The 24812-nt window shown below is 40.4% G+C and overlaps 1 protein-coding gene across 3 annotated transcripts in view; it reads left to right on the forward strand.

The window, feature by feature from the left end:
• LOC109384474 (histone-arginine methyltransferase CARM1-like) overlaps positions 1–24812 on the forward strand; it is a 257878-nt gene that overhangs the window by 112794 nt on the left and 120272 nt on the right. For all 3 annotated transcript variants that reach the window (XR_002124405.1, XM_019645877.1, XM_019645878.1), the window contains exons 3-4: positions 20707–20813; positions 21669–21773. Coding sequence is in view for 2 of the 3 variants with exons in the window: in XM_019645877.1 (XP_019501422.1) it covers positions 20707–20813; positions 21669–21773 (212 nt within the window). In the remaining variant the exon portion in view is untranslated. The remainder of the gene's footprint in view (positions 1–20706; positions 20814–21668; positions 21774–24812) is intronic.

Here is a 24812-nt window from a genome sequence, read left to right on the forward strand (position 1 = left end):
ATGTTTTGTGCAATGCACAACCTGTGTGGCGATACTCGGCTCCCCTGGCACAATAGACAGGATTCATGAGCTATGCTGTGTGCTCTGTGTGACACTGTCTGACTGGCGGTGGTGGTAGTGGGAGAGGGGGTGAGGGACGGGGAGGAGAAGGACGGGAGGATAGCAGTATTTTCCTAGAGCTGCTTTTGTGCTGGGCACTCTTTCAAGCACTTTATATATATTAACATTTAATTACTAAATAGGAGATTTTTACTTATTCATTGTAGTAGTGATTGGCTCCTACAGTGGGCTAGTCCCTGCCCTGGACAATGGTGAACAGGTCAGAAACAGGCTTTCTTCCCTCACACAGGTTTCAACAGAAGGAATTTTGATGGACCTGATCAGAAAGTCAACTGTGATATCTATGGCAGGACCAAAGCTTAATGCAAAGAAAATTGCTCAAATTGTCATCCGACCCCTCTCAAACATCCACACAGAGTACCTGTTGCATGAGATGACAAACTCACCTTCACCTTTAACATTACATCACCAGGTGGCCTTACTGTTCAGCTTAAATTTCCTCTGTAATTCCTTACCTTGGCCCTTCCGCACTGGAAAACCAGGTCACTTCCCCACCTGCGCAGAGACTCAAAAATGTCCCTGCTGGGAGCTTGACTTCAGGCCATTACCTTCCTCCTCCCTTTCTGCCTGTCCAAATTCCTCCTTTTACCTCCTCAGTAGCCTTCTCTGATGGCATGAATAAACACCACTATGTGTGCCTGGATGTTGAAGACAAATGATCCTACATCATGTTGCATATAACCATGCATTGCTTTGTAGTAGAGTGTGTGTGTGTGTGTGTGTGTGTGTGTGTGTGTGTGTGTGTGTGTTTGTGTGTCATATTCCTTCAGGGTGGAAACCTTATTTCTAATTTTGTTTATACCCCCTCCATAGCCCCCATCCGGTGCCTAGCACACAACAGGTGATCAATAAATGCTTTTAAATAAGGAGCTGACTCACCACCAGCACTCTGACCCCCTTGGCTCAGGTTGTTCTGAGACATGCAGCCTTCCAAGAAAAGCTCGCTTTCTTGGCTTCCTTCCATTGTGCTGGTGTGAATTTCAATGCTAGACCTTCAAAGGAAAAAACTCAGAAAGGGCCATCATACCCTCTGGTAATTGTGAAATAAATAGATCCCCAGTGGAGAGGGGCCCTAGGGGCCACTTGGATAAAATTCACACCTATGTCTACTCATTTTCCTTTAGCAAAATATAATAATTTCCAACCTGAGCAAACACTGAGTGCTTGCTGTATTATGTATATACTATATTTTATTCTATAATACCTATCCCCTACACTTAGGGGATAGGTATATTATTATTTTCATTTTACAAAGGACAAAATGGAGGCACAGAGAGGTTATGTTGTGTGACCTTGCGAGGTCCAAGGTCACACATCTAGCAAATAGCAGAGCCAGATTTGAATGCCCGGTAGGCTAGTTTGAGTCTGAGCTCTTGGCCTTTGCACTATGTACTTCTACACTTTACCTCTTGGGATTCATTAGAGTCGTGTGTGTGTGTGTGTGTGTGTGTGTGTACGTGTACATGTATGTGTGTAACTGTGTATGCAAGACAGGAAAAAAAATTTAAGTGCAATATTTTGTAAATTTGATGTTCTTTTTTTTGGTTTTCGATGTTTTCTCAGCTTTACTGAGATATACTAATTGACATGTAACATTTTAGAAGTTTAAGGTGTCCAGTGTGTTGATTTGATATTATTGTGAAATGATTACCTCATTAGGGTTTGTTAATACCTCCATCATCTCACATAATTACCATTTTTTTTGCAGTGAGAATATTTAAGATCGCTCTTAGCTATTTGAAGTATACAATGCAGCATTGCTAACTGTATACGATTCAGTATCACCATCCTGCACATTAGACCCTGAGCACTTAGTCATCTTATAACTGGAAGTTTATACCTTTTACCAACATTGCCCCATTTCTACCACCACCAGCCCCTGGAAACCACCAGTCTACTCTCTGTTTATGAGTTCAGTTTTTTAGATTCCAGATATAAATGATATCATACAGTATTTGTCTTTTTCTGTCTGACTTAGAATTATTATTGTTGGTGAATTTCTATTAAGTGGAAGTCATTCTAATAAAATGAGCACAATTTGTCAATAAGTCGTTTGCAAGCAAGGTGAGATATATGATAATTGATGCTTTTATGTGTTTGCATTATTTTAATTTCTACTTAAAAGCCAATCTTACCCTTACCTTTCTGTAAGTTCACTTGTTCTGCCCAATCTGACCACCAACTAGAATCCTAAGGCACATCCATGTTGCTGCAAATGGCAGGATTTTCTTCTTTTAATGGTTGTATAGTATTCTGTTATGTATGTATATATGTATATGTATGTATACACATACACACGCACACACACCGCACTTTTTCTTTATTCATCCATTAATGGATATTTGGGTTGTTTTATATCTTGGCTGTTGTGAATAATGCTGCAGTGAACATAGGAGTGCAGATAACTCTTTGAGATGATGATATTGTTTACTTCGGATAAATACTCACAAGTGGATTGTTGGATCATATGGTAGTTATATTTTTAATATTTTGAGGAATTTCCATACTGTTTTCCATAGTGGCTGTACCAGTTTACATTCCTACCTGTCATGAACAAGAGTTTTCTTTTCTCCACATCCTTGCCAACACTTGTTATCTCTTTGTGTTTTCAGTGATAGTCATTCTAACAGGTGTGAGGTGATATAACATTGAAGTATTGATATGCATTTCCCTGATGATTAGTGATGTTAGCACCTTTTCATGTACCTCTTGACAACCTGTATGTCTTCTAAGGAAAAATGTATTCAGTTCCTTTGCTCATTTTTTAATGATTGTTTGTGGGTTTTTTTTGTTTTCCTTTATTGCTACTGTATTATATGAGTTCTTTATGTATTTTCAAAATTAATCCTTTATCAGGCATGTAATTTGCAAGTATTTTCTTCCATGTATTTTCATTTATTTGTTTTTTTGTTTTGTTTTTTAATTTCTTTTATCAAAGTGTTACAGTTTTCAGTGTACAGAGCTTTCTCCAGCTTGGTTAAATTTATTTCTAAGTATTATATTGTTTCTGATGGCATTGTAAATGGGCTTTTCTTTATTTCTTTTTTAGATATTTCATTGTTGACATGTATGTTTTGTGTCCTGCAACTTTTCTGAGCTCCTTTATTAGGTCCAACAGTTTTGGCGGATTCTTTAGGATTTTACTTATGTATGATAATGTCATCTGCAAATAGAGACATTTTTACTCCTTCCTTTTTTATTTGGATGCCTTTTATTTCTTCTTATTGCCTAATTGACCTGACTAGGTCCTCCCATGCTATGTTGAATAATAGAGGTGGCAAGAGTGGGCATTCTTGTCTTGTTCCTGATTTTTAGAGGAAAAGCTTTGAGCTTTTCACTGTTGAGTATAATATTAGCTGTGTGCTTGTCATGTATGGCCTTTATTATGTTGAGATACATTCCTTTTATACCCAATTTGTTGAGAGTTTTTATTATGAAAGGATATTGTATTTTATTAATGTTTTTTTCTGCATCTATTGAGATGATCATTTTTATATTTCATTCTATTGGGTTGTTGGAAAAGTCATGACGTATTTTTTCTATGTTTTTCGTTGCAAAAATGCATCATGACTTTTCCGACAACCCAATATAATGTGGAGTATCACATTTATGGATTTGCGTGTGTTGAACTATCCTTGCATCCCAAGAACAAATTCTTTAAAATTGCTATTGAATTTGGTTTGGTAATATTTTCTTGAAAACCCTTCACTGTCATGACTTTGTAACACAGAATCAGCAACATTTCTCCGTCTAGCCAATCTCGCTGGCTGCAGCTTAAGTCATTTCTCTGTTACTTATGTTATGTTTATATGTTATTGTACATCTTAATTTCGTCTTTGTTCCTTTTCTTCCCAGCCATTCTCAATTAGTACATAGACAGTGTCTTCCAATGTAGAAAGTGCCCCTCAAGGAATTCCCATGTTTTAGAATTTCCCACTTAGTAGAATGCAGATACTGTTGTAGTATTGGAGTGAACATTGGCCTTGCTAATTTGACTCTGAGAACAGTGTGTCAGTATCTCTCCATCTGTACAGTGGTTATCATCATATCTCTTAGCAATGGGAATTGAATTAGCGACACCATAAATGTGAAAATATTGTCAAATGGAGCAGTTTGTAAATGTGTGCTTGCCTTTAAACCATGGCTGAGACTGGTAGCAGGAAGTATCCCACTTCCCTGCTCCCGATTGCTCTTCTGTGTTTCCCTCCCCTCCTGCTCTTTCCCCGAGCGTCCTCCTCTTCACTTTGGTTCCTGGGCAGCTGCTACTGTGAAGATGGTGCAGCTTCCATATGCTGAAAGCATATGGGACCAACACTGTTGCTTCCAAAGCCCTTGTGTTTGCTGTTCAGAGCAGGGTGGGTTATTGTGTAGAAAGTGAGGCAGAAAATTACAGAATGATTTAAGCAGTCTTTGTTAAATTCTTCATACAGTCTTGATGGAATCAGCAGATCAACCTTCTTATCCATCATACATTTGTGCATCTACTTCCCAACATCTTTCATTCAGAAGTTGAGTTTTCCACACACATTTATGTGAGTTCGAGGAAAATATAGAAAGCATAGGAGACTGAGGCCAAAAGGAAATTTAAACACAAATCTGCATATTATGGGACACACACTTATTATTCCTGACCTGTGACTTTGGCCCTGAGCATCTCAGCACCCAGTCAAAAGAGGAAACACCGTCGATTTACAAAATTCCCAATGTTCATAGGGGACAGAGAAGTGGCAAGTAAGCAGAATATGTCAAGCAAACCTCTTGGCATTGAGATCTGAAGAAAATTCTTCAGGTGGGTTCCTAATAAGATTTGGAATGCCCTTCGTACCAGAGTATCAGGGTTCTAAACTCAACCCTCATTCTAGAGCTGAATTGCAGTTAAAACTTCAGGTAAGCCATACATATAAAAAGAAGGGCTGGTTGTAGTTATAAAAACGTTTAATGACAACCAATATGCCCGGATTTAATTCTCCTGACTTTGGGTCCATGTTACCCACCATTCCAGATAAGGAAAGTGCAGGCGGATGACAACCAGGAAGCATTCATTCAATCATTGCAAAATCCGTTGATTGCTTGTGTAATAATGGAAGTAGATGTTTGGGTGAACTTATTGGGGGATGATGATAATGCAGTGCAGTGCTGTGGGCATCCTCTGTGTGTAGAATTGGTCTCCAACTGTAGATGTCACACTCCTGAGTCCCCTAGATCATCTCTAATTACAGGGGATGTTTAGGGGAGGTGGGTAGACTAATAAAAATTCACCTTCACAGCTGAAATCACACTGTAGGTCAGTCAACAGTACCATATTCATCTGAAAACAGGTGGCTTGGGAATGATAATGACTGATTCAGAGGACCTTATCTAATAGCTCTAGACTTAGAGTCTGAACCTGCCGTGATGAATGTCTGTACCTAATAGGCAAATAAAGGCATTGCCAAGAAACTCAACAGTTTCTTCCGTAAGCTTAAAATGAAACAAACGATTAGAAATATAGCATGATAGAGTGTGTTTGTCATTTTCCTTAGCTTTTACGATTTCATTTTGCTTAGAAATAGAAGGGAAGAAATTGATATTTTAAGTTACAGACTTGCTGTCCACTAAGTTTTGTAATGGATCCCTGGGGTTATGGGGGCACAGATTCAAATCCCTACAGGGCCCGTGCAGGTCATGAAAGTGCATGAGGTTGGCTGGTTGGGAGGAAGAGAATGGTGGCAGCTGTGGTGGATGGGAGGTCTCGTATTCATTCAAAAGGTGGCAGTAGCTACTTCCCTCATGTTGATTGTCACCACAGAGAAATCCAGACCCAGGGATGTAATGCTGCACAATTTTAGCCAGACATTCACATTTCCTGTGAGATTTTTCTGATTTTTAAGACATATGGTGGCCAAATTTCAAAATGCCTGTGGGCCAGATTTAGCCTCTGCTCAGTCATTTTACACCCAATGGACTAACTATATAAATGTGAAAGAAAAAAATGAGAGAACAGCAAAGAGATATAAGCTAAGAAGACACATGCACATCCATCCTTTTAGCCAATTGTAGATTCATGTCAGTGAGAAAACAACACGAGGTGCATTTTGTGTTCTTGAAAATAAAGACGATTAATTTCTTGTAAGGCAGCACAACTATGTGGTATTATTGTTAAATCCATGTTTGAGTGGGAAGAGAGCTAGATCTTAAAAGCTGTATCGTGAAGCCAAAAGATGCTGTTTGTCATCTGCATTGATCTTTTTATGTGACTCGAATCTTTCTTTTGCCTTGCAACAGGTACAGAATTTCTTAACTGAGTTAATGGGTGTTTTTGTCTCATTCATTTACAGATAATATATAAAGAGAAAGCCCAGAGAGGTTTTTATGTCTACCAATTATGCTAAGTTTTCACTTGGCAAAATGAAGTGCCTCAAACATTAAGTGCTGAAGGCACAGGCTGCTATTTCAGTTTTAACAATTTTATGTTGGGTTCTGTTAATGCTTACCCAAAGTCAGAGTATGTTTTGGGGATATAGGGAGTATGGAATAGGCAGTCATAGAAATGTCGTTTTAAAAACTGTAGATCTAATCAGATTGGAAATGTGCTTTGTGCCACCTGTTTGGTGCTCACCTGCGCTGCTTTGCTTGCTGGGTGGCATGTAGAGGCCTTGGGAAGCCATGAGAACTAATGGAACAATGGCTGGTGCTGCCACATAAATAAGTTAGTCCCTCTGTGAATATATGTTAAATGCTCTAGAACAGTGGTTCTCAACCTGTGGGTCGTGACCCCTTTGGGGGTTGAACGACCCTTTCACAAGGGGTCGCCTAAGACCATGGAAAACAAAAACATATTTACATTACGATTCATAACAGTAGCAAAATTACAGTTATAGAGTAGCAACGAAAATAATTTTATGGTTGGGGGTCACCACAACATGAGGAACTGTATTAAGGGGTTGCGGCCTTAGGAAGGTTGAGAACCGCTGCTCTAGAAGGTGCATTCCTGCCTCCCTTAGTGAACTGAGGTACCATTTGCCTTTCTATAAGTCTGGTGTGGAATTCAGTCTTGATCCTACTGATGTGCCTATGGGAGGGTCTTCACTATAATAGGCTAAAGCACAATTATATAAATGAGTCCAATTGCAAATTGACCGATTCACCTGAAGGGTAGAGAAGAGTATGGTGCAGATTAAAGAAAAAACAAACAAAAAAGCCTTGAAATTAGTACAATTTAAAAAAATATAAAATTGTTAGTAGAACCAGAAACCAAACCAAACTAAACCAAAAAACTCACGGTATGCTGGCAATGACTCGGGGGGAAAAAATGTTGTAAAATAGGGGAATTTCTGTTCTGGTCATGTACTAAATGGCTCAAGTCAAAAAAGGGGAAGTTACTGTAAGAAAATGTCTCATGGCATTTGAGGCAGAGGAGCAAAGTCCTGGAACAGTCGTGGGGAAGCAGCTATTCCTTGCATGGTCTCCTCCATCTGCGTCTTTCTATCTTAGCTGCCTCTTTCTCTTGCATTTGACCCAGCATGGTCACCTCCCCCAAGACTGCATTACCTTAGAGCTAGGACTGCTCAATTATTTACCAAAACAAGACTCTCTTGAGTGTGAAAAGGAATAAGATCAATCATTTCTCTGGGATAGCAGGCATAAATTGGGCAAAACAAGATGTAGAATCATACCCATTCCCCTTTGGAGCCCCAGAACCGGCCTCTGTTTGTTACAGTGTCTTGGTCTCCTGGTTGAGGCCGAGCTACCCTTTGGTCAGAAGCTCATTCTTAACTAATCTACTAGGTGGGGGGTGGGGTCCAGCAGTGTAAACAGAGCATCAGGGGCTATGAGCAGAGCCACATATTCTTAGGGAGTGTGGACAGGAAAATAAAGTTGGTGAATATGGCAATGTCAGGGATTCAACATGTTATAGAACCAGAAGTGTTAGAGCAATTGCTTTGTAGTGATCTTTCAGAATAACAGCTTGCTGCTGGGAGCAAAACCTGGGTTCAGGCTAGCCCAAGTCAGAGATTTCAGAAGCCAAGAAGCTAAGCGTCTATTTACCATGGCTCCCTGTCCTGCAGTTTGCCCCCTTAAGCACATACATTTTCTCACTCCTACGTCCCCTGTTTTATCTTAGTCTATTCTGTTTCTACCTCTCTTTCAGTAGTGGGCAACTGTAGTTTGGTCTGCCTATAATCTACTCGCCATTCTTTGGATAACAGAAGCTCAATTTTCCTTTGGGATTAGATAGGACTGACTCAGGTCTCATCCGTTGGCATTGATCCCTGGCCATAGCTATTGATTCAAAGATGGGTCTTTAATTGAACTCGGTTCGATCAGATTCAATCTGGGGCTTTCGTTGGAACATTTTGGGAGGACTGGGCTTGCTGAGCTCATAGCAGTGTAGCTCTGGAGATGCTGATGGTCGACTTGTCCTGTGAGTGGGGAGGCCTGACTGAGCATAAAGCTAAATCAGAGAAATAGGGAACAAGAGAGACAGAGAGAGATAAAAATCGAGATAGAGGGAGGGAGGGAGGGAGGGGGGGGGAGAGACAGACAGACAGACTTGGAGACTTAACAATATCATTCTAACTCCTGGACCCAGCCATTCTTTAAAAAAATATATATTTATTTTCAGTTACACTTTACATTCAATATTTTATATTAATTTCAGGTGTGCAGCATAGTGGTTAGACATTTACATAATTTATGCAGCTATACCCCAAATTAGTACCCACCTGGCTCTATACATAGTTGTTACAGCATTTGACTATATTCTCTATGGTGTACTTTTTAAATCCCCATGACTATTTTGTAACTACCTATTTGTACTTCTTAATCCCTTTCACCTTTTCACCCAGCTCCCCAACACCATTCCTCTCTAGCAACCATCAGTTTGTTCTCTGTATCTATGAGTCTGTTTCTATTTGTTCATTTATTTTGTTCTTCGGATTCCACATATAAGGGAGATCATATGATATTTGTCTTTCTCTGACTTATTTCCCTTAGCATAATCCCCTCTAGGTTCATCCATGTTGTCACAAATGGTAAGATTTCATTCTTTTTTATGGCTGAATAATATTTTATTGTATATATGTACCATATCTTCTTTTTTTTTTTAAAGATTTTTATTGGGGAATTGGGGGGATGGTAACAGCACTGGGGAATTGGGGAAAGGGGAACAGACAAGTTGCTGTTGTTTCGTTCTTCAATCCAGTTGTGGAGGATGTTGCTACACTGGCCCAAGTTGGCACCATCATTGCGCTCTTCTCTGGCGAGGCAGATCAGTTGCCGGCTTCTGGACGGCCGCTCACTGCGGCTGCTGGCCGCTCACGCTGGCTGCTGGCTACATACGGTAGCCCATGGCAATCCACTGCCACAGGGACTGCAGCCCACGCCGTCGCCGGCGACTCACGGCTGCCCAGCTCCAGGTTGAGCTGTTGTTCAGCATCTTAGCTGTAGAGAGCAGTGTCATTGGCCCTCATATGTGGGATCCGAACTGGGGCCCTCTGGCATCCCAAGCGAGTTCTTAACCATCGCGCCACTCGGCCGGCCCTGTACCATATCTTCTTTATCCAATCATCTATTGATGGGCACTTGGGTTGCTTTTATATTTTGGCTATTGTAAATAGCGCTGCAATGAACATAGGGGACACAGACATACTTGAAAATAAAAATTTTATCCTGGGTTTTTCAATTTTGTGAGTTATAAACTTCCTATCTAAGTTAAATTTAGTTGAGTTTTCACCATGTGCCAACAAGAGTTTGGACTGGTACCCCTTCCTTAGAATCTTGTTCGTGCTCTGGCTTAGTCAGTGATTTCTCTGTCCTGTGCTGACCCTTGATCCTTCTGCTTATTGGAGACCACACAGTTCTTACATCCTGGGCTTTCCTTATTGATGGGGGAGTTTCAGGGCAAGTGCACTAGGGTCCCAGAGGGATCAGGGACCTGGCTCGATATTCAAACACATGAACAATCCGTCCTTACTTTCATAAATAGTGAGCTCACTATTTTATTAATGTTTAGGTGACTGCTAGTCTCAATACGTGTGTAATTGTCTTAAAGTATGCATAAAAATTGCTTTTGAAATTTGACAAGATCTGTGGCCCCACTGTTCTGCATAACATTCTTAACACTTAGAGATGTGACAAACCCACAACATGGCTCCCAATTTTCCTCCCCAGTGCTTTGTAGTCATGTTTTGGTTGCACAAAAATAGTGTTAGGTAAGTGTTAATATCGATTACAAATCATAGGTTTGGTTGCTAATTGTAAGGCTTTAAGAAAAGAGCAAGGCCAAATACTATGTTCAATTTCTTAGAGTTTATAAGTACCTTTTTTTAAGAAAGGTTGATTTGGCAATTGCTTTCAAAGAACGTAGACAAATTCTTTTTTTAAGGGAAGCAAAAGCAATAAAATAAATTTATTGAAGTTTAGAGAAGCTATCCATTTTTCTAGCTTTCTCATATATGCAGTAGAAACAAAGAATGTCTTATAATAATGCTATCTATCTATCCTGGGCACTCAGAGAATCTGCTTTATTGCTAAATGCTTTTGCTATTTTACTTAGGAAACTTGCTTATGAGATACATGAGGCCCTTCTTAGGGCTATCCTTTTGTTGAATTTTCCTGAGCAGCAAGGTCCCCTACAGGTGTTTATGTTTGGATTTCATTTTTCTTTCCTGATTCAACTCCCACCACCTGAGACTGCTATGCCTTCCTCTACACACGTACACACACACACACACACACACACACACACACACACACACACAGTATATCTTTACAGAAAACTTCCTAAAATTCAGTTTGCATTTATCTAACCTTGGGAGTTGGTATGGGAACTTTCTCATGCAAATATTATGTTCCTCTTCAGAAAGAGAAAGAGAGAGGGTTGGGAGAGAGAATAGGAGCATTGACATTTAGAAGTTCAGATGGTGAATAGATTTTAAGATAATTTGTTTTTGCCAGTGATACCTAACTAGAAAAACCTTTTCATTAATTAAACTTCTCTAAAAGATAGAGGAAACAGCCCAAAATACAGAGGGTGCCAAAAAAATGTATACACATTGTAAGAAAGGAAAAAATTATTAAAATTGTAATACTCAATATATACTGATCACAAAAGATGAGTACAAGTCATGTTTGACTTCTGCAATTACAAGGGGTGCTCAGAATGGTTACCATCAGTGTCCAGACACTTCTGATTATGGCAAACTACTGCTTGAGCAACGTTGACCAAAGTGTCCACTTGTATATATTTTTTTGGTACCCCGGTATTTAAGTTCACCTCTGATTAGGGGATAAATGAGTCATTGAGAAAATAAACCCTTGATTAAGGTAATGGCTTTGGGAGAAAAAAAAAGGAAGACAGGAAGTGGGGTGGGAAGAAAGAATGTTTTCATCCAGTCATTCATTCAGTGATATTTATTGGATACTTACTGTGTGCCAGGTATCATTACGCATTAGGATTTAATGGTGAATAAATCTTTTTACCATCATAGACTTTACATTTTATTGGGTAAGACAGAAAAAAAATAAGCAACTAGACAAATAAAATAGAAATTATTATGCCATATGTTATGCAGAGAACTAATAAGGGACCAGTGGAGAGATCATTGCAGCTGTTGGCATCACATTCATCCTGCTTGAATGATGCCCTACTTCTCCAGCTCTGGCCAGACTGGAGACATGGGGAATCATGCAGCGTATCCTAAGCCATATCCATCCCGAGGGGAAAGCACCCAGACCATGAAACCAAGGGAAGGAGAATTGAATGGAGGCACATGGTCAGTGTTCTCCTTTTTGTATTCTGACTACAGGAAAATAGATAGCTTTTACTTCCTTAGATGCCCAGTAAAAAGAGTTTAATTTGCCAAATTTGAGCTGGTGGACTAGAGAGAATTAAAATGGGCTGTGTGTAAATTATTCAGGATAGCCCAGAAGCAGTTCTGCAACAATGTCAAGAGTTTGATGTGTTATTACTTTAAAAAAAAAACAAAAACAAAAAAACCTACACCATGATTATCATTGTCAGTTGTAGATTTCCTGGTATAATTTGGGGGCATGTGGCCAGAACAGCTGAGGCATTCAGACAGATATTACCCTTTTTTTGCAACAGAAAGATGCTAGTATCTAGGTAAATAAACATTTTATGGAAAGCATCACAGACATATTACTTGTAAATAGCAGCTATTTAAGAGAAGCAAGCCAACAACAGCAGATCCCTTCAGTCTGGTCTGTTAGGAGTATCAGAACAGAAAGGAAACAGTGCGCCTCAGTAGCCTTTATTGATCCCTGACTATAACTGCCTGCTAACGTTGGAAAGTAATGGTTTGTGAAGAAGAGATTTAAATCAAGACTGAGAATCAAAAGAAAAATAATCATGGCTGTAGCATGGAACTGCCATGTTCTTGTTTAATATCTATACTATAGAGAAAAGTATATCTATATTTGTGGGTAAAAAAAAAAGACAAAACATGATGGTTTACAGCCATAGTGGTTACAGTGGCAATTCCAGGTCATCCCTTTGAGAAACAGTATGGATAAATGTGTCCTTTATAAGGAGTTCCCGTTTTACTCATAATCCATACCGTATGAGTGGGACTTGGCTTTTACTAATAATTGAGGGTGAGTCTTCATCTTTATAGACTCTGCTGTCTGCCCTCAGACTTCTGTCCGCCCACATGGACCCCTATTCCACAGCAGCGTTCTGACCCATATCCTCCCATCTTTTCTGCCCTGAGCAGCTGAAGGAGCCAATATGCAAATGTCAACATCCATTTAGACTTGATTATGCTCTATCCAGCTGGCCTTTTTTCCCTCTCCTCTGGGAGCCATCCTGGCTCTAAGGAATTAATGGAATCTTTCAAACAAATGGTGCCTGCAGATCAAAAGGATCCTCCCCCACCCAAAAAATTCTACTCCTTGCCAAAATACTCTCCAAAGGCAAAACTGCCTGCTGGGTTTAAAGATCCCTTCACTCCCCTCACCCAGAACCTTCCCCACAGTTTGAAGAACTGAGGGAGAGGAGATGGGTTACCTCTGCTGCATCTCAGGTTTGGTCCTCTGGCGAGCCTTGCCATAGATGTAAAGTTTGTGTCTCCTCAAAGTTCTTACATTGAAACCTAATCCCCAGTGTTTTGGTATTTGGAGGTGGGGCCTTTGGGAAGTGATTAGATAACAAGGGTGGGGCCCTCATGATTGAGATTAGTGTCCTTATGAAAGAGACCCCAGAGAGCTTCCTTGCCCCTCCACCATGTGAGGACAGAGCCTGAAGTTGGCATTCTGCAACTTGGAAGAGAGCTCTCATAGGAACCCGACTATGCGGGCACCCTGATCTCAGACTTCCAGCCTCCAAACTGTGAGAGATCGATTTCTGTTGTTCATAAGCTACCCTGTCTACAGTACTATGTTGTAGCAGCCCAAACAGACTAAGACAGGGCCTTTAGTGGCTTCCGGAGTCCGACCTGCTCGAGGTTGAGAGAAGGGAAGAGATCAACAGTTAAATTTCGTTTCCCTTTTAAAGTGTGGTGGTTTTATTTTATATTTGTGTATCTTTACACATCATATGGGAACACAGACATTTCCTCTATTTGCAGACATTTATTGAATCAATAAAGGTAAGGGTGACCAGTGAAGAAAATATCCTCCCGGCAGCCATTGTGACAGAATTCACCACAGGCAGGAGTCAGCGATGCTGGTTCCTGGACTTCCATGGTGCTCCTGATTTCCTAAATCCTCTAAATACATCTCAAACCTCTCAAACTACAGATCCTGAGCTTTGTCAACTATGGTCCTTGTGCTGGGATTATAGATTTGTGACTATAGTGTCTATAAAGTAATACTGTGTGTGTTTTTTAAATAGCAAACGCAGTAGAGCTGATGCATCCAAATCAGTCTTTATTTTAGAAGGCTCTCTACAGATGGCGTGGATGTGGTGTGACACAATCCTTCCTTGGGGTTTCACTGCTCGTCTCCTGTGGAGACGATTGCTGAGCCACACAAGAAGACTAGCTGTGTTACTTTATAGTCAAAATCTTGCTTGTTAACCCAAATGATACTTTTCAGCTTGCCACACTTCCTAATCACTAAATCAGGCAGCCATTATTTCTGGCTGTACTAAAGCTCAAAGTTTCTCCAAAGGTGGAGACTTGCAACTGTAGAGAATATTTGAAAGACCGTTGAACAAATGAATTTCCTATAGACTTTGAAAACCCAAGCAACTGAGATGCCCGCACTCAAAGAGCTCACAGATGGATGACACAAGCACTGCTGGCAATCTCTGAGAACTCAGGGAATTGCAGAGGTGCCAGGGGACTAGAGCTGGGTAAATATTATCCCGTGTCGTCTTTTTTTTCAGTATGTCTGAGAATTTTAATTAATGTTTTGGTGAGAACATTTAAGTTCTCAGCAAACTTCAGTTACAATACAGTGTTATCAGCTACAGTCACCATGTTATATATATAGCACCTCACATCTCACTCATCTTATAGGCGAACATTTGTACCAATTGAGCAACCTCTTTGTATTTCCTTCAGAGCCCTGCTCCTGGAAACTCCTTTTCTACTCTCTGTTTCTATGAATTTGGCTTTTAAAACAAACAAACAAAAACAAAAGATTCCACATATAAGTGATATACTATATTTGTCTTTCTTTGTCTGGCTTTTTTTTTTTCTTTTTTTTTTTTAGCTAAGCCATCCTGTCACTTGGCAGCTCAGTGGCGGCTCAGCTGGGGCCAGGAATCGAACCGGCGACCCTGTTGCTCAGAGCTCGCACTCTTGAGCGAGCTCTTAACCAACTGAGCCACTTGGCCAGCCCCATGTCTGGCTTATTTTATTCAGTATAGTGCCCTTAAAGTCCATCCATGTTGTCACAAATGGCAATAATATTTCCTTCTTTCTCATGGCTGAATAGTATTTCATTGGGAAAATGTGTGTATGTGTCACATATTCTTTATTCATCCATTGACAGGCACTTAGTTGTTTCCATGTCTTGGCCATTGTGAATAATGCTGCAGTGAACATTGGAGTGCACATATCTCTTCAAGACAGTGATTTCATTTCCTTTGGCTATCTACCCAGAAGTGGGATTGCTGGATCATATGGTAGTTCTATTTTAAATTTTTTGTTTTCCATAGTGTCTGTACCAATTTACATTCCCACCAACAGTGACAAGGGTTCCCTTTAACCACATCCTCACCAATACTTGCATTTCTTATCTTTTTGATAATAGCCATTCTGACAGGTGTGAGGTGATATCTCATTGTGGTTTTGATTTACATTTCCCTGATGATTAGTGATGTTGAGCATCTTTTCATATACTTTTTGACCATGTGTATGTCCTCTTTGGAAAAATGTCTATTCAGGTCCTCTGCTCATTTTTAAATTGGACTGTTCGTATTTTTTTTTCTACTAACTTGTGTGAATTATTTATATATTTTGGATATTAACCCCTTATCAGACATATTATTTGAAAATATTTTCCCCCAGTCAGTAGGTTATCTTTTTGTTTTGTTGATGGTTTCCTTTGCAGTGCAAAAGCTTTTTCGTTTGATATAGTCCCAACTTGTTTATTTTTGCTTTCGTTGACAAATCCAAAAAATCATTGCTAACACCAGCGTTGAGGTGTTTAACCTCTATGTTTTCTTGCAGGAATTTTACAGTTTCAGATCTTAAGTTCAAGTATTTAATCGATTTTGAGTTGCTTTTTGTGTATGGTGTCCAATTACATTCATTTGCATGTGACTGTCCAGTTTTCCCAGCACCATTTTTTGAAGAGACTACCCTTACTCCGTTATATATTCTTGGCTCTTTTGTTGTAAATTGACCATATATGAAGAAGTTTATTTCTGGACTCTATTCTGCTTTACAGATCTATGTGTTTGTTTTATGCTGATACTATTACTGTTGTGATTACTATAGCTTTGTAACATAGTTTGAAATCAGGCAGTATAATGCTTCCAGGTTTGTTCTTTCTTTGGCTATTCAGGGTATCTTGTGGTTCCATATAAATTTTCGGATTGTTTGTTTTGTTCCTGTGAAAAATGTCATTGGAATTTTGATGCTTGCATTGAATCTATAGATTGCTTTGTGTAGTATGGACATCTTAACAATATTGTTATAAACCATGTAATTTTTATGCAATTGTAAATGGGATTGCTTCCTTAATTTCTCTTTCTGATAGTTCATTGTTAGTGTTTAGAAGCACAGCTGATTTTTGCACATTGATTTTTGTATCATGCAGTTTTACTGAATTTGTTGATTAGTTCTAACAGGGTTTTGTTGGAGTCTTTATGGTTTTATATATAATATCATGTCATCTGTAAATAGAGCAGTTTTACTTCTTCCTTTTAGATTTGGATGCCTTTTATTTCTTTTTTATTGCCTGATTGATCTGGCTAGGAATTCCAGTGCTATGTTGAATAGGTGTAGCAAGAGTGGGCATCGTTTTCTTGATCCTGATCTTAGAGGAAATGCTTTCAGCTTTCTACTATTGAGTATAAGTTTAGCTGTGTCATACACGTATCATCTTTATTATGTTGTGGAGCGTCTCTTTATATAGTTTATTGCGAGTTTTTATACAACAAAGTTTTAAAACATTTAAATTTTAAAATATTATCCAGTATCTTTTTTTTTTTTTTTTAGATTTTTATTGGGGAATTGGGTGAGGGGAACAGCATTGGGGAATCAGAGAAGGGGAGCAGACAAGTTGCTGTCCTTATGTTCTTCAGTCTGGTTGTGGAGGACGTCACTTCACTGGCCCATGTTGGTATTATCATTGTGCTCTTCCCGGGTGAGTCAGTCACTCGCCGGCCGTTGGACAGCTGCTCACAAAAGCTCACACCCGCTGCCGGCCAGCCCCACTGCAGCCTACGCCATCACCAGTGACTCACAGCAGCGCAGCTCCAGGTCGAGCTGTTGTTCACCATCTTAGCTGTAGAGGGCGCAGCATCACTGCCCCACATGTGGGATCCAAACCAGGGTCCTGCTGCTCAGAGCTGGAGTCCCAAGCCAACTCTTAACCAACGCGCCACTCGGCCGGCCCTCTAGTATCTTTCTAAAGGAATAAAAACCAAATATAGGACATTTTAGTTTAACAGATTTGGTTATTTTTGACCCCCTGTATAATTTAATAAGCAAATAATTAGGTCCAGAATTTGAAGGAATATAGTCAAAAACCTTGTTGAAATTAAGATCTGATAAATCCCTGATGTTGTCTCTGAGAACAAATTGAAGAAACAAGAGCACACAGGAAACACTAAAAATATATTGTTGTGTGAAAAGCAGGTTGTAAAAAAGTAGAGTACATTGCTATTATTATAAATAATAAAGAGATAGATAATGTATACAAGGAAATATTACTGCAAGATTCTGTCTCAATATATAATTAGTGGTTATATATGGGAATTATTTTTCCTTCATGGCCTTCTTTTCTGCATTTCCAAATTTTGTGATTAAGTCACATGCAATTTTTTTAATTACAAAAGAAAACAGTCAGAAAAAAGTCATAAGAGAAATATTGACTAATCTATTGATTTCATGTGTGCTGTGATGTTGTGAAGAAATGATGTCTCTTTTACTATAATGTGGAATTCTTATTATATTGATGTTGCCATATTTATAATATTAACTGGAGCTCTCAAAAATATTTTGTCACCAGACTCACCAGGAACACAGTTAAAAACAGATACTGGACTCTACCATTCTAATACAGTAGACTTGGGTGGGGCTTGGGAATCCAACCACAAGGAATTGGTTAAATTATGGGACAGCCATAAAAGTCTACAACATATACTTATCAACAGTGAGGTCAAGGAGACTACTTGGGAAGTTATACATAGTACTTAAAGGATATGGTTACAAAATAATATGATACAATTTTGTAAAGAAGAGGAATTTTTACACACACATACACACCCCAAAAGAAGATACACCAAAATGTTAACAATATTTAATAGCTTGTGTAATGGGATTATATTTTTATTTTCTTCTTTTTGATTTGTTGCATTTTGTAATTTTTTTTACCGTTTATGTGTTGGTTTTATAATTATTTTAAAGTCATTTGCATCCTTTCCTTTATAAAGGTATAATTGCAAAAGATAAAGAATTGATATAAAATTTCATAATGGAGATAAGATTTTAACCAAAGAACCATTCTGTTTTCAGACAAGAGAAATCCATATGGGAACACTAGCTAAGGGAGGGTTTATATATTAGAATGAGCATTTAGGAGCTAGGGAAATGTTCAGGATACATTTGAAACCTAATCTTGATTTATATTTCCAACAAGAATCCCTCCCTTTTTCCATCTCCAAGTTTCTTTAAAGTAGATGGCATGCCCTTGAGCAGAACGGGGATTGTGTTAAGTGTGTTTACACATTTATTCTCCAGCAAGGTTGTTTTTCAACCTACCTGACACCACATGGAATAGCCCTAGGGCTTCACAGGCCTGCCTCACCAATTGAAAATAGTTTCATCAAGTTCGTTACTAATTTTCTCAAATTTACATTTCAGATGAATTTATTGGGTGACTGCTGCGTTTGCACCATATTTTGAAGACAAGGGGTATAAATAAGGCTCAAACCCCTAAACGAAGCTCTGAACTCACAGACACAGACAATCGTTTAGTGGCTACCAGAGGGGAGGGGCGAGAGGCTGTTAGATGAGGGTAAAAGGGATCAAATCTATGGTGATGGAAGGAGAACTGACTCTGGGTGGTGAACACACAATGTGATGTATAGATGATGTACACCTGAAACCTATGTAACTTTACTAACAATTGTCACCCGAATAAACTTTAATTAGAAAAAAAAATTCGATGTAAATAGAGAGATAGGCATTTTTAAAACATTGATAAATTCAGTAAAATATGAAATACAGTGGCAGGCTGAGTGTAAGATTAGAATGCAGGTTCTTATCCCTAGCTATACATGAAAACTAACTCTGGAGGCTTTTGAAAAAATAGCGATGCCTTGTCCCCGTCCCACGAATTGACCAGGTGTAGGATGAGGGTCCAGGGTCTAGATTTAAAAAATTCTTCCCAGGTGATTCTGATCTATAGCCAAGTGTTGAGGCCAGCTTATTACAGCAACTCATCCTGCTTGTGGGTGTTCAGAACACAGCAGTGAGGAAATGTTGGTTGAACTGAATCTTGGAAGGCGATTAGGAGTTTGATATCCAAAGAACCTAAACAGGAGAGCGGGGGAGGTTCAAAGTCAAGAAGCCAGGCCAAGACCAGGATGACCTGGGGATCTATATAAGTGCCTCTGCCTGGCAGGGGTGCTGAGGCCATACTGCAGGTTGTGTATGTGAAGAAAGAGAGGCCGTGGAGGGTCCCCACACAGCGGCAGGGAGAACATGAGGGGCTGCAGCTCGTGTGAACTAAGAGTGCTGGGCATTCAGGATCCAATGTGGGCTGTAGGGGAAAGACCTAGTCACACGCCAGTGGTGGAGAAGGGAGAGGCCACAGGCAGTGAGGAACACTGGGCAGGATTTGAGAGACTTTTCTAAGGCAGACGTCACCAAATTGGACAACTGTGCATGCTGTGTTATTTATTAGTAATAGCATTTCTGGAAATTTTTTTTTTGAGATTTTATTGGGGAATTGTGGGAGGGGAACAGCACTGGGGAATCAGGGGAAGGGGAATAGACAAGTTGCTGTCATTTTGTTCTTCAGTCTAGTTGTGGAGGATGTTGCTTCACTCGCCCATGTTGGCATCATCATTGCACTCTTCCCGGGTGAGGCAGATCGGTCGCCGGCCTCTGGACGGCCACTCATGGCGGCTCTTGGCAGCTCACGCTGGCTGCCGGCTGCTCACACTGGCTGCCGGCCACACCCAGTAGCTTACAGCAGCCCACTGCAGAAGGGGCTGCAGCCTACGCTGTCGCCGGTGACTCACGGCAGCCCAGCTCCAGGTTGAGCTGCTGTTCACCATCTTAGCCTTAGAGGGCAGTGTCACTGGCCCTCATGTGGGATCTGAACGAGGGCCCTGCTGCACAGAGCTGGCGTCCCAAGCCAGCTCTTAACCAGCATGCCACTCGGCCGGCCCTGGAATTTTTTGAGCCTTCCCTTTTGTATTTTCTTCCTCAAGTAACAGAAAGCATTCCCTTATATTTACATATCCCTAGCAGTTTTACCTTTTCTCTATATGCCTAGAGAATACTCACTGTGAAAAACTCCCTGTCACTGTGATAATAGAGTGAGATTTTACATATATATATTCATTTACATACACATATATTTTGTATTCACATACACATTTTTTTTCCTTATCATCAATAGTCACCTTCCCTAGAACACATACTGAGAATGAGCCTGGAAGCTTTGCGAGAACAATACTGGGAGAACTCCATGAGGCCAGTCAGTCCCTCTCTGTGTTCCATTATGCTCCCTCACTTGACATTTGTGAACGCAAATATGTCTGACAAGTGTAAATAAGGATGTCTCATCTCGCAGAAGTACCCGTTTCCACCTTGCTGTTCCTTATCACGCATGTGTTCAGGGATGAGTGTGCTGTTTTAATCTCCCACTCTTTTCTCAGTTGGAATTTTGTAGAGTGAACAGTGAGTTCTCTCATATCCAAGGTGTGGAAACAGATTTGCTTCTTTCTCCTTGCAGAATTCAGCTCCTTTTCAAATACCTTGAAAAGATGTTGGAGTAAGAAGAAGGAATACTCAGTGTTCAGCCAACGGACAGAAGAGGCCTCTGCGGCACAGTACTTCCAGGTCAGAGAAGTTGCCCCATGTGGGACTGACTTATTCCAAGGTCATACCTGGGCAAGGTGGTGGGTGGAGAGGAAAGAACTGATACTGTACTTCAGTGGTTCTGAAAGTGTGGTCCCCTCACCAGCAACGGTAGCATCAGCTGGGTTGGAATCCTCACTCTGTCACTTATCAAGTTGTCAGGACTTGGGCAAATTTCTGTATCTTTCTGAGCTCCTGTTTCCTCAGCTGAGGAACATAATTCATCTGATTGTTGTGATGATTTAATTTAATTTGAGGATGTATGTGAAACCCTCAGCATGGTGCCTGGCACCTAGAAAACTCTACCAAATTGTGACAGTTACAGTGATGATATTTCTTGCTAGCTGTCAGTGCTCATGGATTTGTATGCATCATATCACCCAACTGACTTGCCTCATCGGGATTATTACCATCACTACCTTCTGCCCCACCCTTGCCCAAGAATTCTATTCAAGACCTACTTTTCTCTCCCTCCAGACTTATGGGACTCATAGGAACCATCCATTTTGGCCCTGGCCCCTTTCTCTTATTTCCATTAGTCTTGATCTATGCTCTCTTGTAGCCTCTGCTTTGGAAAGGGCACCCGGACACTTATCTGGACAAGATCTAAGCCTGAAATTAGTGTATGGAACAGCAGTCAGACATCTGGGGTCTACTTAGAGTTCTAAGCTGTACAAACAGGGCCAGTGGGGACCAGTCACTGCACCTCTCAAAACCCCACCTTCCCTGTGGTTAGGCTAAGCCTGCCTGGACCAAGGTGGCCCTCAGGGCCACATGCTCACGAAGGCACTACCGCCTGGGTTGTTGACTCTCCCTCTCCTTCTCTTTCCCTTACAGTTTTATGGCTGCATTTCCCAGCAGCAGAACATGATGCAAGATTTTGTGAGGACAGCTACTTATCACAGAGCCATCCTCCAGAACCACGTTGACTTTAGAGATAAGGTAATGCTGGCAGCTGGTTATTAATCTCAAGCCATTTTAAGAAGCCTTGTCAAAAACTAGAATCAGAATTAAGCTTTGACAGAGTTACCATGTGACCCGGCAGTTCCACTCCTAACTACATACCCCCAAAGAATTGAAAGCAGGTATTCAAACAACTATCTATACATGAATGGGAAGCAGCACTATGCACAACAGCCCAAAAGTGGACACAGTCCAAATGAATAGGTGAACAAAGTGTGGTGTAGCCATATAATGAAGTATTGGGAATATTATTTATATTTTTGTTACCCATAAAAAGGAATGTAATGCTAATACACACTTCAACATGGATGAACCACTAAAACATGAAATGAAAGAAGCCCGTTACAAAAGCTCATATGATTCCATTTATAGGAAACACCTAGAATAGGAAAATCCTTGGAGAGAAAGCGGGCTAGTGGTACTCAGGGGTTGGGGGATGGGGAAATTGATAGTGGCTGCTTAATGGGTACAGGGTTGCCTTTTGGGATGATGAAAATATCTTGGAACATGATAAAGGTGATGGGTGCACAACATCGTGCTAGTACCAAATACCACTGAATTGTACACTTTAAAATGGTTAATATTATGTTACATGAGTTTTACCTCAATAAAGAAAGTAAGCTTTGAGTGCCAGGAACTCCAGAGACTGAATGCACTATGTTTTGGTGCATAGAACAGGTTAGGAGCTTTATTGCTACATAATGAATACCTCTTATTGTGTCACTTCACATTTTTTTTATAGACTCCATAAGTGCCTGCATTTATTTTCTTCACAAAATAGATCTGAATGATGAATGATTGTGAACACATTATATAAGTGTTGTTTATTATTCCTCTACCTGTTAAATAGCCAAAGTATCAAAACACTATGCAGTTCATCTCAGAGATGAAAGCCCTGGTCAGTGGAATCAGCAGTGATGGGATCTAGTTTCATATTTTCCCTCTAACTAGCTATGTGATCTCAGGCAAAACAATACATTTCTCTGAGCCTCATATTGTGTTCTACTGCCATAATTGTTCATCCACTGCCTTTGAAATTCGCAGCATTAATTCCACAGGAAGGATATGGTAGAACATTGAGATAATGATCCCAATGACTCATGCCTCCCTGTGTCCACATCCGTTTGCAAAGTTGTGTAGCTTGCTCTTTTCATCAAGAGATAGTCTAATTTTTTACCCCTTATCTCTATGCTGTCCTTGGCTTGTACTTTGGTCAATAGAATATGACAGAACTGACTGGGTGAATTTCAGAGCCTAGGCCTTAATGAACCTAATGGCTTCTGGTCTTACCCTCTTGGAACCCTGAGACCACCTCATAGTGAGGAAGCCCAGTCTCTCCCACTGGAGGTTGAGAGGTCAGATGGAGGAGAGCCGAGGCACTCGAGACAACCACCAGCACCAATTGCCAGACCTATGAGTGACGCCATCTTGGACCTCCCAGTCCATCCACCCTTCCAGCTGAATGCAGAAACATGAGTGAGTCCAGGCAAGACCAGCAGAGAAACTGTGCAGCCCTCCCACAGAATTGGCAGAAATAATAATTGGTTCCATTTTAAACCAGTAAATTTTGATATGGTTTGTTACGTAGCAATAATTAATTAAAGCAGAGAGAAGGTGCATGAAAAGTAGTGGTAAGTAGCCTCAAGTTATTTGATTTGCCCATGGCTTTCTTTCCTGTGGCATCTCCTTTCTATTAAGCCCATCAGAGAATTTTTTTATTTTGGTTATTGTATTTTTTATTCCAAATTTCTGTTTGGCTCTGCTATATAGCATCTATTTCTTGACTGAGCCGTTCTTTTTTTCCATTGATTTCAGCACTGTTCATAACTGCGGGTTGGAGCTTTTTAAATAATAGCTGCTTGAAAATTGTCGTTAGATAATGCTAACATCTATGTCACTGCTGTGTTAACTTTAGTTGATTATCTTTTCCCAGGGAATTGAGATTTTCCTGATTGTTAAGTTGCCAAAAATTTTGGATTGTATTCTGTATATGCTGAATATTACGTTATGAGACTCTGGGTCTTGTTTAAAACTAATGGATAATGTTGATATTTTTGTTTTAGTATTAATTCAACCTGGTTAGGTTCAGGCTGTGAGTTTCATGTCACTAGTTGGTCTTCTGAGGACCCTGGTTCGTTTGTCAGTTCAGTTTTCAAAGCCTTAGCAGTGCTATTTGGAACTGTCCCATGTGCATGTCACCCAGTGGTCATTCTGGCACCTACGCGGAATTCTCAAAATTTTGTGTGCTAATTAAGATCAGATCCATGCATGTACAGGTTGGGGATAAGCCAAGACATTTATGTACAAAACATAAAAAGAAAAACCTGTATGGGGTTGCTTTGCCAAGTTTCTTTCCCTTCACGATCTCCCTGGTACCTTTTGGTTCCCTGGGACCACTTTTCAGTCTCTGGGCCAAAAAGCTCACTCTGCTCTGCACTTCCATGACTTTGCCTACTTATTGGTGAAACAGAGGACAAGGAGAAAAAAAGCAGTGGGGGTTGACCCCCGCTTCTGGGAATGACAGCACCATTGAGTGCACAGGAAGGTTCCCCTCTCTTAGTTTTGGCTCCTGTAAGCTGATGTGATGCTGGGACTACCACAAGGTTGCTGGGGGCAGGAGCATAGAAGAAGGGAGGAAAGGAAAAGAAAGGAGGGAAGAAGGGGCAGCGGAGAAAGGGGAGAAGAGGAGACAGGAGAGGAAAAGAACAGAGGAAGAAAAAACAGGATTTCCACATCCTCTCTGAGCATTAGGACTGCCTTTTCCCCGTGCCGGGGCCAGAACTAGAAAATATCTCCAAGAGCTCTCTTGTCTTCACACTGGTGCCCATTTTTGGTGTGTTGAGTTAAAGCTGTGGGTTGTGGGTAACGGGATATGGCTTGGTAGTATTTCAAATTCTGGTCTTCCTTCCCAATCTACCTGCTGCTCTTTACTTTTCAGTTTTCACATAACTGCTTCATGCATTCTGTCCAGGTTTTACAGCTGTACTCAGTGGGAGAGACAGGGCAAAGTGGGCTCTC

This window comes from Hipposideros armiger, unplaced genomic scaffold (genome assembly GCF_001890085.2).
Source record: "Hipposideros armiger isolate ML-2016 unplaced genomic scaffold, ASM189008v1 scaffold_95, whole genome shotgun sequence".
Classification (NCBI taxonomy): Eukaryota; Metazoa; Chordata; class Mammalia; order Chiroptera; family Hipposideridae; genus Hipposideros; species Hipposideros armiger.